At 55.9% G+C, this 16,605-nt stretch overlaps 3 protein-coding genes across 7 annotated transcripts; 2 read left to right on the plus strand and 1 right to left on the minus strand.

Annotated features, from left to right (window-relative positions):
* Positions 1–5,486: 5,486 nt before the first annotated feature.
* On the plus strand, positions 5,487–7,820 carry LOC100666414 (cytochrome c1, heme protein, mitochondrial). The gene is made up of 7 exons (XM_003422387.4): positions 5,487–5,630; positions 6,162–6,358; positions 6,443–6,569; positions 6,658–6,815; positions 6,901–7,061; positions 7,332–7,432; positions 7,517–7,820. The coding sequence occupies exons 1-7, from the start codon at positions 5,502–5,504 to the stop codon at positions 7,619–7,621; spliced, it is 978 nt and encodes a 325-aa protein (XP_003422435.3). The 5' UTR covers positions 5,487–5,501; the 3' UTR covers positions 7,622–7,820.
* Positions 7,821–8,773: 953 nt separating this feature from the next.
* SHARPIN (SHANK associated RH domain interactor) lies at positions 8,774–12,794 on the minus strand. 2 transcript variants are annotated; one of them, XM_064268212.1, is made up of 9 exons: positions 12,503–12,794; positions 11,878–12,052; positions 10,009–10,146; positions 9,796–9,937; positions 9,626–9,716; positions 9,401–9,554; positions 9,196–9,314; positions 8,971–9,099; positions 8,774–8,895 (listed from the first exon to the last, which is right to left on the minus strand). In XM_064268212.1, exons 1-9 carry the CDS (start codon positions 12,695–12,697, stop codon positions 8,839–8,841), a joined length of 1,200 nt encoding a protein of 399 aa, XP_064124282.1. In that variant the 5' UTR covers positions 12,698–12,794; the 3' UTR covers positions 8,774–8,838. The 2 variants fall into 2 exon arrangements, with proteins under 2 accessions (XP_064124282.1, XP_064124283.1); XM_064268213.1 differs by lacking the exon at positions 10,009–10,146.
* Positions 12,795–13,642: 848 nt separating this feature from the next.
* On the plus strand, positions 13,643–16,548 carry MAF1 (MAF1 homolog, negative regulator of RNA polymerase III). Of its 4 annotated transcripts, none has more exons than XM_010601696.3 (8): positions 13,643–13,757; positions 14,505–14,632; positions 14,720–14,872; positions 14,944–15,109; positions 15,211–15,332; positions 15,414–15,533; positions 15,705–15,836; positions 16,027–16,548. In XM_010601696.3, the coding sequence occupies exons 2-8, from the start codon at positions 14,550–14,552 to the stop codon at positions 16,046–16,048; spliced, it is 798 nt and encodes a 265-aa protein (XP_010599998.1). In that variant the 5' UTR covers positions 13,643–13,757; positions 14,505–14,549; the 3' UTR covers positions 16,049–16,548. The 4 variants fall into 4 exon arrangements, with proteins under 4 accessions (XP_010599998.1, XP_010599996.1, XP_010599997.1 ...); XM_010601694.3 differs by lacking the exon at positions 13,643–13,757 and adding an exon at positions 13,834–14,152; XM_010601695.3 differs by lacking the exon at positions 13,643–13,757 and adding an exon at positions 13,841–14,152 and having other exon boundaries at positions 14,744–14,872.
* Positions 16,549–16,605: the final 57 nt, after the last annotated feature.

The following is a 16,605-nucleotide window of genomic DNA, read 5'->3' on the forward strand; positions in this document are numbered from 1 at the left end:
TTTCAAAGGGTGCCTCGAGAAGATAAACTAAAGTCCTATAGTGACACGTGCAAAGGCCTGGAGTTAGAAAATCAAAAGGGAAGAACATGTGCAGCATTTCTCAAGCTGAAAGAATTGAAGAAAATATTCAAGCCTCAAGATGCAATATTCAAGTATTCTATGGGCAAAACCTGTTACGCAGATGACACAATCATGCTGGCTGAAAGTGAAGAGGACTTGAAGCACTTACTGACGAAGATCAAAGACCACAGCCTTCCATGTGGATTACACCTCAACGTAAAGACAGCAAAAATTCTCACAAGTGGACCAATAAGCAACATCATGATAAATGGGGAAAAGATTGAAGTTGTCAAGGATTTCATTTTACTTGTATCCTCAATCAACACCCATGGAAGGAGCAGTCAAGAAACACAAACGACTCATTGCATTGGGCAAATCTGCTGCAAAGGACCTCTTTAAATATTTGGAAAGCAAAAATGTCACCTTGAAGACTAAGGTGTAACTGACCCAAGCCATGGTATTTTCAATCACATTATATGCATGTGAAAGCTGGACAATGAATAAGGAAGACAGAAGAATTGACACCTTTGAATTGTGGTGTTGGCAAAGAATATTGAATATACGATGGACTGCCAAAAGAACAAACAAATCTGTCTTGGAAGAAGTACAACCAGAATGTTCCCTAGAAGCATGGATGGCGAGACTGCATCTTACATACTTTGGACATGTTGTCAGGAGGGATCAGTCCCTGGAGAAGGACATCCTGCTTGGTAAAGTACAGGGCCGGCGGAAAAGAGGAAGACCCTCAATGAGATGGATTGACACAGTGGCCGCAACAATGGGCTTAAGCGTAACAATGATTTTAAGGATGGCACAGCACTGGGAAGTGTTTTTGTTCTGCGGTACATGGAGTTGCTATGAGTCGGAACCAACACGACTGCACCTAATAACAGTGACAACAGGCAAAAAATTGAACAACACAGGAAGCATCAAAAAAAGATGGAAGGAATGCAGAGAGTCGCTGTACCAGAAAGAATTGGATGACATTCAACCATTTCAGGAGGTAGCATATGATCAAGAACCGATGGTATTGAAGGAAGAAGTCCAGCTGCACTGAAGGCATTGGCAAAAAACAAGGCTCCAGGAATGCCTGAACACCAGTCGAGATGTTTCAAAAAACGCATGCAATTCTGGAAGCACTCACTCGCCTATGCCAAGAAATTTGGAAGAGAGACCTGGCCAACTGACTGGAAGAGACCCATGTTGTTGTTGTTGTTAGGTGCCATTGCGTTGGTTCTGACTCATAGGGACCCTAGGAAACACTACCTGGTCCTGCTCCATCTCCACAATCATTATGCTTGAGCCCACTGTTGGAACCACTATGTCAGTCCATCACGTTAAGGGTCTTCCTCTTATGCGCTGACCCTCTGCTTTACCTGCGTGAAGTCCTTCTTCAGGGACTGATCCCTCCTGATAACATGTCCAAAGTATGTGAGATGAAGTCTTGCCAGCCTTGCTTCTAATGAGCATACTGGCTGTATTTCTTCCAAGACAGGTTTGTTAGTTCTTTTGGCAGTCCATGGTACATTCAATATTCTTAGCCAATACCATAATTCAAAGGCATCAATTCTACTTTCGTCTTCCTTATTCATTGTCCAGTTTTCACATGCATATGAAGCAACTGAAAACATGACTTGGGTCAGACACATCTTAGTCCTTAAGGTGACATCTTTGCTTTTTAACACTTTAAAGAGGTCTTTTGCAGCAGATTTGCCCAGTGCGATGCATTGTTTGATTTCTTGACTGCTGCTTTCATGGGCGTTGATTGTGGATCCAAGTAAAATGAAATCTTTGACAGCTTCGAGATTTCCTCCTTTTGTCATGATGTTGCTTATTGGTCCAGTTGTGAGGATTTCTTGTGTTGAGGCATAAGCCATACTGAAGGCCGTAGTTTTTGATCTTCATCAGTAAGTGCTTCAAATCCTCTTCACTTTCAGCAAGAAAAGTTGTGTTATCTGCATAATGCAGGTTGTTAATGAGTCTTCCTCCAATTCCGAAGCCCCGTTTTTCTTCATATAGTCCAACTTCTTAGATTTTTTGTGCATCATACAGATTGAATAGGTATGGTGAAAGGATACAACCCTGATGTATACATTTCCTAACTTTATTTTTTATTGTGTTTCCTGACTTTAAACCACATAGTACCCCCTTGTCCCATTCGAATGACTGCCTCTTTATCTATGTACAAGTTCCTCATGAGCACAATTAAGTGTTCTGGAGTTCCCATTCTTCACAATGTTATCCGTAGTTTGTTATGATCCACACAGTTGAATGCCTTTGCATGGTCAATAAAACATAGGTAAACATCTTTTTGGTATTCTCTGTTTTCAGCCAGGATCCATCTGACATCAGCAATGATATCCCTGATTCAATGTCCTCTTCTGTATCTAGCTTGAATTTCTGGCAGTTCCCTGTCAGTGTACTGCTGCGGCCATTTTTGAATTATCTTCAGCAAAATTTCCCTTGAGTGTGATATTAATGATATTGTTCAATAATTCCCACATTCTGTTGAATTGCCTTTCTTTGGAATAGGCATAACTATGGATCTCTTCCAGTCAGTTGGCCAGGTAGCTCTCTTCCAAATTTCTTGGTAATAAGAATGAGTACTTCCCCTGCTGCATCCATTTGTTGAAACATCTCAATTGATATTCAGTCAATTCCTGGAGCCTTGTTTTTTGGCAATGCCTTCAGTGCAGCTGGACTTCTTCCATCAATACCATCAGTTCTTGATCATGTGCTACCTCCTGAAATGGTTGAATGTCATCCAATTCTTTTTGGTACAGTGACTGTGTATTCCTTTCATCTTGTTTTGATGCTTCATGTGTTGTTCAATTTTTTGCCCATAGAATACTTCAGTATTGCAACTCGAGGCTTGAATATTTTCTCCAGTTTTTTCAGTTTGAGAAATGCTGAACATGTCCTTCCCTTTTGGTTTTCTAACTCCAGGTCTTTGGATATATCATTATAATACTTTACTTTGTCTTCTCGAGGTGCCCTCTGAAATCTTCTCTTCAGCTCTTTTACTTCATCATTTCTCCTGTTTGCTTTAGCTATTGGATGTTCAAGAGTAAGTTTCTCAGTGTCTTCTACATCCATGTTGGTCTCTTCTTTCTTTCCTGTCGTTTGAATGACCTGTTGCTTTTCTTTATGTATGATGTCCTTGGTGTCATTCCACCTTGGTGTCATCTGGTCTTCAGTCTGGTCTGGTCTTAGTGTTCAACATGTCAAATCTATTCTTGTGATGGTCTCTAAATTCAGGTGCAAAATACTCAAGGTCGTACTTTGGCTCTTGTGGACTTGTTCTAACTTTCTTCAGCTTCAACTGGAACTTGTATATGAGTAATTAATGGTCTTCCACAGTCAGCCCCTGGCCTTTTTCTGACCGATGATATTGAGCTTTTCCATTGTCTCTCTCCACAGGAGTAGTTGATTTGATTCCTGTGTATTCTATCTGGTGAGGTCCATGTGTATGGTTGCTGTTTATGTTGGTGAAAAAAGGTATTTGTAATGAAGAAGTAGTTGGTCTTGGAAAATTCTATCATGCGATCTCTGACATCATTTCTACTACCGAGGCCATGTTTTCCAACTACCAATCCTTTGTTTCTAACTTTTGAATTCCAATCACCAGTAATTATCAATGCATCCTGATTGCATGTTCAGTCCATTTCAGACTGCAGAAGTTGGTAAAAATCTTCAATTTCTTCATCTTTGGCCTTAGTGATTGGTGCATAAATTTGAATAATAGTCGTATTAACTGGTCTTCCTTGTAGGTGTATGGATATTATCCTATCACTGACAGCGTTGTACTTCAGGATAGATTTTGAAATGTTCTTTTTGACCATGAATGCAACACCAGCCATCTTCAAGTTGTCATTCCCGGCATAGTAGACCATATGATAGTCTGATTCAAAATGGCCAGTACTAGTCCATTTCAGCTCACTAATGCCTAGGATATCGGTGTTTATGTGTTCCATTTCGTTTTTGACGATTTCCAATTTTCCTAGATTCATACTCATACATTCCACATTCCAGTTATCAATGGATGTTTGCAGCTGTATCTTCTCACTTTGAGTTATGCCACATTAGCAGATGAAGGTCCAGAAAACTTGACTCCACCCACTTTATTAAGGTCGGCTCTGCTTTGAGGAGGCAGCTCTTCCCTAATTGTATTTTGATTACCTTCCAACCTGAGGGGCTCATCTTCTGGCACTATATCAAACAGTGCTCCGCTCCTATCTGTAAGGTTTTCACTGGCTAATTCTTTTCAGAAGTAGATCACCAGCTCCTTCTTCCTAGTTTGTCTTAGTCTGATAGCACAGCTGAAACCTATCCACCATGGGTGACCCTGCTGGTATTTGACCTTGCATAGCTTTCAGCACCACAGCAACACACAAGCCCCTACGGTATGACAAACTGACAGATGTGCGGGGGTCCGATGCAATGCGTTGTTTGATTTCTTGACTGATGCTTCCATGAGTGTTGATTGTGGAGCCAAGTAAAATGAAATCCTTGAGAACTTCAATCGTTTCTCCATTTCTCATGATGTTGCTTATTGGTGTAGTTGCGAGCATTTTTGTTTTTTTTATGTTGAAGTGTAATCTATAGTGAAGGCTATAGTCTTTGATCTTCATCAGTAAGTGCTTCAAGTCCTCTTCACTTTCAGCAAGCAAGGTTGTGTCATCTGCATAATGCAGGTTGTTAATGAGTCTTCCTTGAATCCTGACATGCTGTTCTTCATATAGCTTCTGGGATTGTTTGCTCAGCATACAGACTGAATAAGTATGGTGAAAGGATGCAACCCTGATGCATATTCATGACCATTCCAAAGAAAGGTGATCCAACAGAATGTGCGAATTATCCAACAGAATCGTTGATATCACAGTCAAGTACAATTTTGCTGAAGATCATTCAAAAGTGGTTGCCGCAGTACATCGACAGGGAGCTGACAAAAATTCAAGCCAGATTCAGAAGAGGACGTGGGAGATGAGATATCATTGCTGATGTCAGATGGATCCTGGCTGATGTTTATTTATCCGTGTTTTATTGACTATGCAAAGGCATTTGACTGTGTGGATCATATCAAATTATGGATAACACTGCAAAGAATGGAAATTATAGAACCATCGCGCCAGGAATGGAAATACTGCTAAACAGAAGCACTCGGTGTTGAAGACGTCTATGATTCCGGGCTGGGTATTTTCATCGGCGTTGGGCGGGGGGGGGGGGGGGTTTGTCATGGCAAGGGAGAGACGCGTCGGGGCCCCGCCCAGCCATCGGTTTCCCAGACGACAGGAGGAGGGCGAAGAGGCGGTGCGCCGGTCCCTTTAGAGCAGAGCCAGCGCCAGCCCCGCCCCTCTCGGGCGCCCCGACTCTCGCGACGTTTGAGCGCTCGCGGTGCCGCAGAGGCCGACGGGAGCGCGGCCGCGCTGAGGAGGGCCAAGATGGCGGCGGCGGCGGCTTCCGTGCGCCGGGCGGTGCTGGGTCCGCGGGGCGCGGGGCTCCCGGGCGCACGGGCCCCGGTGCTGCTGTGCGGCGCGCGGTCCGGACAGCTCCCGCTGCGGACGCCTCAGGTGAGCGCGCTGCCGTATCCCGCCTGGCGCAAGGCCCCGTAGCCCCGTGAAGGTCACGGCGGGGAGGTTCCGGGCGCGCGCTGGTCAGCTGGGGAGCGGTCCCGGCGACCCCGCCCCTGCCGAGCCCGCGGTGCCGGCCGACCATGGACGCTCGGGGGCAGGACCGGGCGCCTACTCCCAGCGCCACGGGCGCCCGGTCCTGCGGCTGGGGGCGGCGGGCGGGCTCTCTGCCGAGTCGGGCTGTGGCGTCCGTCGAGGGCGCGCCGGCCCGGCTCCCGCCTCCGGGGGTCCAGACTGAGCCCACCGCCCGAATCGACCTCAGCCTGACCTGGGTCAGCCGCTCGTGACCTTGGCCGGCCGCAACTCCCCGGATCGCTTCCACCTGAGCCGGGTCGAGGGGTCAGCAGCGGCTTGGGTGGGCGGGCAGTGGGGCAGGAGGCGCCCGGTGCTAGGCGGATGAGAGCAGCCGAGAGTCAGATCCGCAGGTGGGCTGGGCCACGTTCTGGCCGGCGCTGAGCGGGGCTCTTGCAGGCAGTGTCTTTGTCGTCGAAGTCCGGCCTGTCCCGGGGCCGGAAGGTGATGCTGTCAGCGCTGGGCATGTTGGCGGCAGGGGGTGCAGGGCTGGCCGTAGCTCTGCATTCCGCCGTCAGTGCCAGTGACCTGGAGCTGCACCCCCCCAGCTATCCCTGGTCTCACCGTGGCCTCCTCTCCTCCTTGGACCACACCAGGTGTGCGGCTGGTGGGGGTGGGGGTCGTTTCTGGTTGGCCTGGGTGCGGTGAAATACTTGCACTAACCCTTTTTCTCTCTGTAGCATCCGGAGGGGTTTCCAGGTATATAAGCAGGTGTGTTCCTCCTGCCACAGCATGGATTATGTCGCTTACCGCCACCTGGTGGGCGTGTGCTACACGGAGGCGGAAGCCAAGGCACTGGCAGAGGAGGTGTGGAGCTCGCGGGTGTGGAGGACCCGGGGCTTGGGGCGTCCACTGTGGTGGACAGCACGGCAGTGATGGGGCATCTCGCTGGCAGGTGGAGGTGCAGGATGGCCCCAACGAGGATGGGGAGATGTTCATGCGGCCAGGGAAGCTGTCCGACTATTTCCCCAAACCATACCCCAACCCTGAGGCTGCCCGTGCTGCCAACGGTGGGGCTTTGCCCCCTGATCTCAGTTACATTGTGCGAGCTAGGTACATGGACACCTATGGGGTGATGCTGGGGAGGGTGAGGAGGGCCTGATGCATGCAGGGCTGATGAGCCACGATCTGGACCCAGGCACGGTGGTGAGGACTACGTCTTTTCCCTGCTCACGGGCTACTGTGAGCCACCTACTGGGGTGCCGCTACGAGAAGGCCTCTACTTCAATCCCTACTTCGTCGGCCAGGCCATTGCCATGGCCCCCCCCATCTACAATGAAGTGCTGGAGTTTGATGATGGTGAGAGTCTCCCACCCTGGGAGTGGCATATAGGATCTGGGCCAAGGCCCAGCCCTCTTGTTGGCTGGGTGCTGTTTGTCTATCTGAGGTGTTGTTTCTGGGCAGCCCTCACAGCCCTGTCTCTGGCCGGGGTCCCTCTCTATGTCCTGGAGGTCCCATCCTGTGTGGACTTAGCACGGGCCTGTCTTTGTGGGAAGGAATGTGCTCTGAGGCACCCCAGGTTGAGCAGAATCCTGAAGGGCAGCCCTTACTAACTTGTTCTTGGCCCAGGCACTCCAGCCACCATGTCTCAAGTGGCCAAGGACGTGTGCACCTTTCTGCGTTGGGCCTCTGAGCCAGAGCATGACCACCGCAAGCGCATGGGACTCAAGGTGAGTGCACTGCCCAGGGGCATCAGAGGGCTGGGAGCTAGCGGGGGTCCTGGCTGTCTCCCCCTGAGCTGCCTTGTCCCGCAGATGTTGATGATGATGGGCTTGCTGCTACCCCTGGTGTACGCCATGAAGCGGCACAAGTGGTCAGTCCTGAAGAGCCGGAAGTTGGCGTATCGGCCACCTAAGTGACCCTGCTTGACATCTGCTGCCGTTTCGCCTGAACAGGCCCTGTGCCCAGGAGCCACCTTGGGCCTGGTCAGGCCTCAGCTGGGCCACACACCCAAACTCCTCTGCCTCTGGGACAACAGGGGATGGGGTAGGAGACCAGGCTCTGGCTCCAGTTCCTCCTCCACCCCTCTCATGGGAATAAATTAAGTTTCTAAACATATATATGTGAGCTCTTCTGTGAAGGAACACAGGCTTACAGAAGAGTCTGGGATCAGGGTTCTTGCCCCCCACAGCTCCCAGGGTTGTCTCACACATGTGGCCAGCACTGCCCTGGATTCATACGTGGCTGGGAGTCCAAAAAGGACCAAGCGAGTGTGGAACAGGGAACAGAGAACTGACTGTTCAGAGATGGCTGTATGGAGAGGCAGGAGGCAGCTCTCTGCCATGAGGGAGACAGGGATGGGCAGGCAGGGGAGGGTGCCTGGGTTGTCCCTGTGGCCTCTTGGTGGTCATGCTGGAGGAAGGAGTGTGTTTGTCATGGGGTGGCGCCTTACAGCAGTCCACAGGGCCCCTGGTGGCAGGTCCAGGCCCACTAGCCTAGCGTGGGTTGGGATCACAGCAGTATGTGGAGGAGAAAATGTCTGGTCTCTGAGCTTTTCTTGTCTAAGAGGAAATTCAAACACCTGCCTCTGTCACTGGTAAACATGATCCTGGGTAAGGTACAGGAAAGTGGTGGCCAGTCTAGGGAGGGCAAGAGCTGGGGGAACAGGTGGTAGACAGGCTGCAGGAGCTGAGGGCAGAGGAGGTGGTGAAGAAGGATGGATGGCCCTGGTGCTTGAGGCCCCCCCGCCCCCTGCCCCCCGCCTGCCCGCACCCCCGCCCCCCAGCAAACAGCATGGAGCGAGGCCAGCTGTGGAAGAAGGTCTCAGCCAAGTGTGTAGAGCACCACCCCCAGCTCCTGGTCAGCAGCCAGAGGGGACCCTGCACAGTCTGGGAAGCAGTAGAACTTGGTCTAAGCCCACTCCAGTAGCCACCTGGGCCTGCTGGGAAGCTGCTCAGCTGTTGAGACCCCAGCCCAGGCCCCACCTTCTGCCCTGCAGCCTTGAGCCTCAGCAGTGCCCTCCACCCAGTTCTGCCTGCAGCCCTCCCCACAAAACACTGAAGACTACTCGCTGGCTCAGAGTGTCTTTAATGTCTCTGCTTGTAGCTCCTCCAGCCTGGTCTGGCCACATGGCCCATCAGCAGAGGTCCCCTGAAAGACCTGGGAGGGAAGGGCCATCCTCTCTCCTGGTGACCTGCAGGGAGGCAAGGGTCATGCCAACTGCTTCTGTTGTACTGCCCGTTCCCTCCCCTGCCTCTGCCTCTGGTACCTTTGGTGGCTGCTGAGTGGAGGCTGTAGAGATGGGGTCCCAAGTGGAAGGCCTCTGGGTGCTACACATCTCACAACCAGGTCGGCTTGGGGCGTTGATGAAGGTGCAAGAAGGGCAGGACCAGCCGGGCTAGGGTGAACACCGCAGTTGCTGACCCTTTCCTTCTAGGGCCCACAGCAGCCCCTGTCCTGCCTCCCCCCACCTCCTGTCTGGTCCTTGGCCCACCTGCAGGGGGCTGGGGAGGCTGGAGCTGGCAGGCTGGGGGGCTCGAGGCAGCCCCAGTGACTGGGGAAACAGGCGGCCTAGCTCGCCATCCGTCTTCTGGGGTCGCTGAGGGCCACATCCTGTGGCAGAGTGGATAGGGTTCAGGGCCAGCTCAGACTGCAGCATCCCACCTCCCCCCACCCATGCACCCCAACCAAGGACTGACCTGGGGCTTCTCGTGGGGCTGAAAGCAGGTAGAGGAAAGCAGGATCCCCATCACGCCGCACCCCGTACGAGGCGAGGGTGCGCTCGGGCATGCACAGGCACCGCCCGACAACCCAGCGCTGCACAGCGGGCGGGAAGCCAAACTCGGAGAACACCTGGAGCAGAGGTCAGCCAGGACGTCACCCACAGCTCTGCCCCCACAGGCCTCCCCAGAGGCTGTGCTCACCTGTTCCTGCAGGGCGGCGACAGTGCAGTGGGGGTGGACCTGCAGTGCGATGTGGGCAGAGGATGCGGCGTCTTCAACCGTGACCTGCAGCCTGGGCCAGAACATGGGTCAGGGGGACAGGCCAAAGAGACCTGGGAGAGGGCGGTGAGAAGTCCCAGGCCAGGCCTTACCTGATAGGGCCAGGAGGGAAGCAGGTCTCCTGGAGTTGGATGTTGAGGGCCACCTGACACTGGGCCAGGATGGCCGCCACTTGAGCTGCACCCTTCTCGTCCCCACCTGCGATGGCCCGGGCCAGGCGCCCAGCCAGCTCTTCTGTGAGGAGAGAGACCACCATTACAGCTGGGCACCTGCCGCTCCCCCACCCCCTCGGCCCCTGTCCTTACCTTTCTCTGTCAAATTTCCAGAGCTCCAAGGAGGATCCACCTCAGGTCGGGGGGCTATAGGGTCGGGGGCTTCAGGGGGACTGGGAGGGGAAACAGGGCAGGTCTCTGGGCCCAGGACTTGGGGTAGGCTACTGCTGCCTAGGAGAGAAGATGGCGGTGCGCTACTGGCCTCGTGATCAGTCCCCACCAAGGCTGCCCCTCACCCTGGCCTCTCTGCTCTTGAACTTCCGGCTTCCAGGTCTTTTGCCTCTATCCTCTGCACTACCAATATCAGTGCCCGCCTCAGTCACCTGTCAGCCATGCCTCCCCTCCAGCCTTGGCCCTGTAACCCCTTTAAGGCTGCTGCCTGACGTCTCCTGGTGCTAAAGCATGCAGCTCATGCTTGGGTCCCAGTGTCCTGCTGGACCCCTCTGCTGCCTAGTCTCGCCCATCCGCACCCTCCACAGAGACCAGGCCCCCTTTCCTGGCCTCCTGGGGCCCTCTCACCTCACAGCAAAAGCAAAGCACGCGCCCAGACAAGAGCCTGCCTTTCAGCAGCCCCATGCTTTGGCGGCCTCAGGACCTCTGTCCCCCTCTTCTGCTCCACTGTCATTACAGGACGTATTCGGGCTGCTCCCATTCCAGGCCCTCGTGGGCCACTGCCTATTTTGAGCAGCTTTTCAGAGCTGGGCATGCAGGCTGTCTCCTCTTCTTACCCCCCACTGCAATGGGGAGGGGTCAAACAGTTCCTGGATGGCCTGAGGCCCTCAGTTACGGAGCTGTCTCCCCGCCAAGATGGAAGGTGCTCCCTGTTAGGGGCCCCCAAGCACCAGCACACACTGAGCCTCGGCTGAGCCTCAAACGCGCGCAAATGCCACCTCAGGGTCTTCGTACTTGCTGCTCCCTTGGCCACGTGGTTCATGCCATAACCTTCCAATTTCACCCAAATGTCGCCTCAGTGAGGTTTCCCTGCCACCCTATTTTAAATTGTAGTCTGTCCAGTTTTAGCATTCTCATTCCCTCTACCACCCAACAGAAATTTTATGTACTTATTTTGTATGCTTCCACCTCCTCAAAAAAAAAAAAAAAAAATTGCAAACTTTCTGACAGCGGGAGGTTGAGGTTTTGTTTGTTGCTGACTCTCCAGGACTGGACAAGAGCCTAGTGCGGAGGACAAACTGAATACACGTCAGGAGAATGAACAAATACGTGAGACGACCAGCTCTCCACCTTGAGACTCTGAGCTGCCTGGGTCTCTGCTGCTTCTTCCGGTCTGGCTCTCATCTTCTCCACCTCCTTATGGGCTCTATTAGTCTCCCCACTATCTGCGTATCAGACCTCTCTCTTGCTTCTCTCTCCTGGTGACCTTGGCTGACCTCTACCCTTTTCCATCTTGACCTCTCCTGGACCCCAACTCTGGCACAGTTCCACCTACACCCCTGGATGTGTCAGAGCCAGGCCACTGCCAGCCCTCCCAGATGGGCCTCTACCTGGGAGTCCTGCTGCCCCTGGTCCCTCCAGCCTTCACTGCCTTGACTACTAACTCTTCCATTTAGAGCCCTGAAATCCAACCAATTCCATTTAACATCTCTGGCAACATCCCTCCTTTCTCCAGCCCTACCTGCACCACCCCACGGGACAACAGAAGTCTCTACCAGTCTCAAGCAGCACAAACCTAAGATTGTCACTGTCCCACAAACCCTTCACAGTGCTCCTGATAGCTTGTCCTTTTCATGCAAGTCTGAGGCCCTGCACACCTCTCTGGTACTCTAGCCTCCGGTGTCCTCCCTCCTGGGTACCTTTCCAGACCCCCACTCCCATCCAGGACTCTCTCCCAGCTTAAACACAGCCTCTAGAAAAGTAAATGCATCTTGACTCCAACATACTGACCATTCTGCTCGTCTGCAGTGGCACCTCGGACCAGTGCTGCCCACCGCTGAGCTTCCTGAGGGTTGGGGAAGTGCAGGCTGAGGGCCCCAGGCCCTCCTGGTGGAGGCTGCAACTCATGCAGGCTGGGGCCTCGGACCGTGTAGGAGACTGACTCCAAGGGCCACTCCAAGCTGACCTGAAAAGGGGGAGAAACCAGGCTCCGTGTCTCTCCCCAGCCCCGCGATAACCAAAACAAACGTGGCATTTACAGGCCACCTTCACTGCTCTGGAGCCCTGGTGGCACAACGGTTAGGAGATGAGCCTCTAACCAAAAGGTCGGCAGTTCGAACCCACCAGGCGCTCCTGGGAAGCCCTATGGGGCAGTTCCACTCGGTCCTGTGGGGTCGCTAGGGGTCGGGATCGACTGCACAGCAGTGGGTTTGGGTTTTGGAACACGGCTCTACGCCTCTCGGGAGACCAATCTCATAAAATCCTCACAAAACTCGCGGAAAGGTGGGCAGCAGCACTGCACCCACGTAACAGACGAAAAAACAGGAGCAGAAAAGTGACTGCTCGCGGGCACGCAGCTGCCAAGCGGAGGAGCCTGGACCCAGGGCGACGGCGCCCGCCCCGCTGCCCCACTCACCGCCCCGGGCCCCGCGCTCAGCAGCTCCAGCCGGAAGCGCCCGGGCCGCTCGGGGTCCGCGCTCAGCTGCAGCCGCCGCAGCTGCGCCTCGACATCCGGCCCGGCGCCCAGCGGCCTCACGGCGGCGTGCACGGCCAGGAGTACGGCCGCTGAGCCCGCCGCCGCCGCCGCCGCACCGCCCGCCGGCGGGGCCATCTCTGGTCCGGCTGGTCCCGGCCCTCCGAGCCCGCTTCCGTCGGCCGGGCCGCGCAGTAACTCCGCCGGCCGGAAACCGTGGCCGCGAGCCTCTGGTTCCGGGCGGGGCCCGAGCGGCGGAGATCGAGGGTCGTGAACCCGCCGAGCTGATCCGCCCGCCTCGCCCAAGGACGGACAAGGCCCGTGTTCGGCCGGAGCATCGCCAGGACAGAGTGTCCAGGGCGGTCACGTTAGAGCTGGGCCTTGAGGCCCGTGTGCGGGACCAAGTGTCACGGACGGAACCACGGCCAGAAGGGGAAAGCAGACGTCGTTCCTGCCCCTAGGAGCCAGGTGGGCAATGTCCGCCCAGCCGACGCCTGAAGGGGAAGCCGGCTCCCGGCCGGAGGCTCCGCCCCTCGGGCTCAGAGGCGGAGCCTTGCCAGCCCGCCCCATCCACCGCCTTGCGCTCCGCCCGCACTGCGCTTTGTCGGCTGCGGCGGCTTCCGGAGCCGGTCCGCCTCCAGGGGGCGGAGCAGGCGAAGCCGGGCCAATGGGTGCCAGGGAGAAAGGCGGGCACGCACGGCCCAGAACAGTGACCGACAGGAGCGCCAGCCAGTAGGAGTGGAAGAGGAGAGTGAGCGGCGGGTAGCTCTCCCAATGGCAATCCGAGCTCTGGGTCCCGGCGGCTGGAGCGGGCCATTCAGAGGAGTGGGGCCGGGCTTTGCGGACGCTTGTTGTTGTCCGGCCGAGAGAGGCGGAGGTCGCTTGCTCGCTCGCTCGCTCGCTCGGTCGCCGGGGCGATCTGTGGCGGTCGGCGGGCAGGTCGGTCGCAGTAGTCGGCGCTGTGCAGGGGGGTGAAGCTATGTCGCGGTGGCAGCCCGGATGGGCCGGTAAGGCCGGGAGTAACGGGACGTCGTCGCGGAGCTTCTTCCCCCGGATACAGTGCGGCCCGAGCGGAGGCCGCGTCACCGCCCTCCGGTCCTGAGGAGTCCGCGCTGCCCAGAGCCTGCACCGCTCTCTCTCCGGCACCGACGCCAACCGACTCGACCCGGCCCAGCCGGACCTAGCCTGGCCCACACAGGTAGGTGTCCATCCTGCACCTGGCCGCTGTCTCCGGGCCTGAACTACAGCGCCCAGCAGGCCTCGCGCCAGTTGCGCATGCGCCCGGCCCGGCCGCACTGCCTCCTGGGATTTGTAGTTCCCCCACCCCGTTCGGTCGGGGCTTCCCTTAGCGGCTCGCGTTTAGGCCTTTTGGGGACCGTGGGGCCTCCTCCGCCCTGGGGCGTCCGAAGTAACCAGACGCACTCTCGGAGAACGGAGGAGCTTATGGGTTTCCTCGAGCCCTCGCCGGGGAAGAGCGCCTCACCCAGGTGACTGCAGGGAGCCCCAGGTGTCCTGAAATCCTGGCTGAGCCCAGCCCAGGTGACGGGTACAGCAGGAGTCGTGTCCCTTCGCGGACTCAAAGGAGCCCTCATGGTAGGTGGGGCTCTTCTGAGGGAATAAGGGGAAGTTGGAGAGATTCAACCAGCAGCCCCAGGGGGAGCAGGACCCCCAGCTCTCCCTCCTAGCCTGGCCCAGAATTCGTGTGAGGTGCGGGGGGGTGTGGCTGAGCTGGGGCCCTACTTGCCACCAGCCTCAGGTAACAGGATCCCGTTCTCTCTCTGGCCAGCTGCAAGGGCTTGAGAACAGACGGGAGGAGGTGTGAGCTGGTGAAACCTGGGCAGGGGCCAGGTCTAGCTTGCTTACACCGTCTCTGCTCACTGGGGCAGAAGGGCGAAGGTGGAGCCCCACGGCCAGGTACTCATGGCCTGGTCTCCTGCACCCTCAGGAAGCACTAGTCCCTCTGGAGCACAGAGCCCACTTCTCAAGGAGCATGAAGCTGTTGGAGAACTCAAGCTTCGAGGCCATCAACTCGCAGCTGACTGTGGAGACAGGAGATGCCCACATCATTGGCAGGTGAGGTGGGGGCTCTGGGAATGACGTCTCAGGGGTCACTCCGTTCTGGTGCCCTGATTCGAGCCTGGGCCGTGATGTGCTCCGTAGTCCCGCCCGTACTCCTCCCTGTAGGATCGAGAGCTACTCCTGCAAGATGGCAGGGGATGACAAGCACATGTTCAAGCAGTTCTGCCAGGAGGGTCAGCCTCACGTGCTGGAGGCACTGTCCCCACCCCAGACCTCAGGGCTCAGTCCCAGCAGGTGAGCGGGGGCCTGGTCTGCCCACAGCTGGGGGGACAGCGGAGAGCTCCGTGACGCTTCTTTCTGTGCAGACTGAGCAAGAGCCAGGGTGGCGAGGATGAGGGTCCCCTCAGTGACAAGTGCAGCCGCAAGACCCTCTTTTACTTGATCGCGACGCTCAACGAGTCCTTCCGGCCCGACTATGATTTCAGCACAGCCCGGAGCCACGAGTTCAGCCGGGAGCCCAGCCTCAGCTGGGTGAGGGGGGCGGATAGGACCCATGACCCCACAGCCATTCCCACTGTACCCCCTGCCCCGGCACCCCCAGGCCCTACCAGCCTGACGGTGACCCACTTCAGGTGGTGAATGCTGTCAACTGCAGCCTGTTCTCGGCTGTGCGGGAAGATTTCAAGGCCCTGAAGCCACAGCTGTGGAATGCAGTGGACGAGGAGATTTGCTTGGCAGAGTGTGACATTTACAGGTGGGCTAATATCCCTCCAGGCGTGCCTCTGGCCAGTGGGGCACCTGGGGTCTCATGGTGCTTCTCACCCACACTCCCCAGCTACAACCCGGACTTGGATTCAGACCCCTTTGGAGAGGATGGAAGTCTCTGGTCCTTCAACTACTTCTTCTACAACAAGCGCCTGAAGCGGATCGTTTTCTTCAGTTGCCGCTCCATCAGGTTGGCAGTGTCTGCTTCCCTTCCCCAACTCCCCATAGGCCCACAAACCATTTCCAAAGCAGTTCCCACCCTGCTTCTTACTCTGTCCTGGGCCATCTTCCTTGGGCCTCAGAGGCCAACGGTAGGCCCGGGGTAGGTGGTTCTAAGACTAGTCCTCCCACCTTCCTCAAGTGGCACCACCTATACCCGCTCGGAGGCGGGTAATGAGTTGGACATGGAGCTGGGAGAGGAAGAACATGAGGAGGAAGAAAGCAGAGGCAGTGAGGGTGGGGCTGAGGAGACCAGCACTATTGAGGAGGACAGGTGTGTGATGGTGGCAGTGACCAGGGCCCCTGGAGCCTGGGGTGGGTAGGGCAGGGAGGGGAAACAAGTGTGATGGTGGTGTGGCCAGGGTCCCTGGAGCCTGGGGGGGGGGGCGGGTAGAGAGGGGACCTTCTGCATGGTCTCTAGGTTGTGGCTTCTCAAACTTCTCTATGTGCCCACTGCTGCCCAGGGTCCAGGTGATCTGTATGTAACTAGGAAGAGCAGAGGCCCCAACTTCATCCAGCTTCAACTGACGCCTGGACCTTCTGCCTGAGGGGCCTGAGTGCCTCCCTCAGCTGCTGGTCACAGCCCTGGCACTGCCAAGGCCAGCCTACTAGTCCTTTGGCTCCAGCCTGTGAATGTCCACTCACCCCCACAGGCTCCTGCTGCCCACACTGCGGATGGATGGAACAGCGTGGGGCCTGCTGGGAAAAGCACCTGCCCTGCCCAAACGAACTGCCACAAGGCAGGGACAGCTGGACCACAGAGTTTATTTTTCTATTTTGTATGGAGCTAGATGTGGGCCTTCACACTCCAGTCCCAAAAGCCCACTGCCCAGACCCGGGAACAGGCCCCAGAGGTCATCAGCTCTGGGCTTGGGCTGGCCAGACCTGGCGTCCACCTGTATCCCCCAGTTCGCCTGTCAGGCCACGTGCACTGAGTGTCACTTTGCTGCAGCTCGTTTGTTTCCAATAAAAGTTTCTGTGACTTAGTGCGGAGCCGGACGGACGGTGGTGGTGGGGGAGGGGGGCTTGCGTCGGGGGCGGGG

Source organism: Loxodonta africana, chromosome 14 (assembly GCF_030014295.1).
Source record: "Loxodonta africana isolate mLoxAfr1 chromosome 14, mLoxAfr1.hap2, whole genome shotgun sequence".
Taxonomy (NCBI): domain Eukaryota; kingdom Metazoa; phylum Chordata; class Mammalia; order Proboscidea; family Elephantidae; genus Loxodonta; species Loxodonta africana.

Bases quoted from the DNA above. Each gene is read 5' to 3' on its own strand.
- LOC100666414 (XM_003422387.4), top strand. From the start codon at position 5,502: ATGGCGGCGGCGGCGGCTTCCGTGCGCCGGGCGGTGCTGGGTCCGCGG. The intron at 6,816-6,900 runs GTACATGGACAC...ATCTGGACCCAG, and splicing joins AGTTACATTGTGCGAGCTAG to GCACGGTGGTGAGGACTACG. The intron at 7,062-7,331 runs GTGAGAGTCTCC...TTCTTGGCCCAG, and splicing joins AGTGCTGGAGTTTGATGATG to GCACTCCAGCCACCATGTCT.
- SHARPIN (XM_064268212.1), bottom strand. From the start codon at position 12,697: ATGGCCCCGCCGGCGGGCGGTGCGGCGGCGGCGGCGGCGGGCTCAGCG. The intron at 9,100-9,195 runs GTGGGCCAAGGA...TGTTCACCCTAG, and splicing joins GCCTCCCCAGCCCCCTGCAG to CCCGGCTGGTCCTGCCCTTC. The intron at 8,896-8,970 runs GTACCAGAGGCA...GCCTCCCTGCAG, and splicing joins CCACTCAGCAGCCACCAAAG to GTCACCAGGAGAGAGGATGG.
- MAF1 (XM_010601694.3), top strand. The intron at 15,110-15,210 runs GTGAGGGGGGCG...GACCCACTTCAG, and splicing joins GGGAGCCCAGCCTCAGCTGG to GTGGTGAATGCTGTCAACTG. The intron at 15,837-16,026 runs GTGTGTGATGGT...ACTGCTGCCCAG, and splicing joins AGCACTATTGAGGAGGACAG to GGTCCAGGTGATCTGTATGT.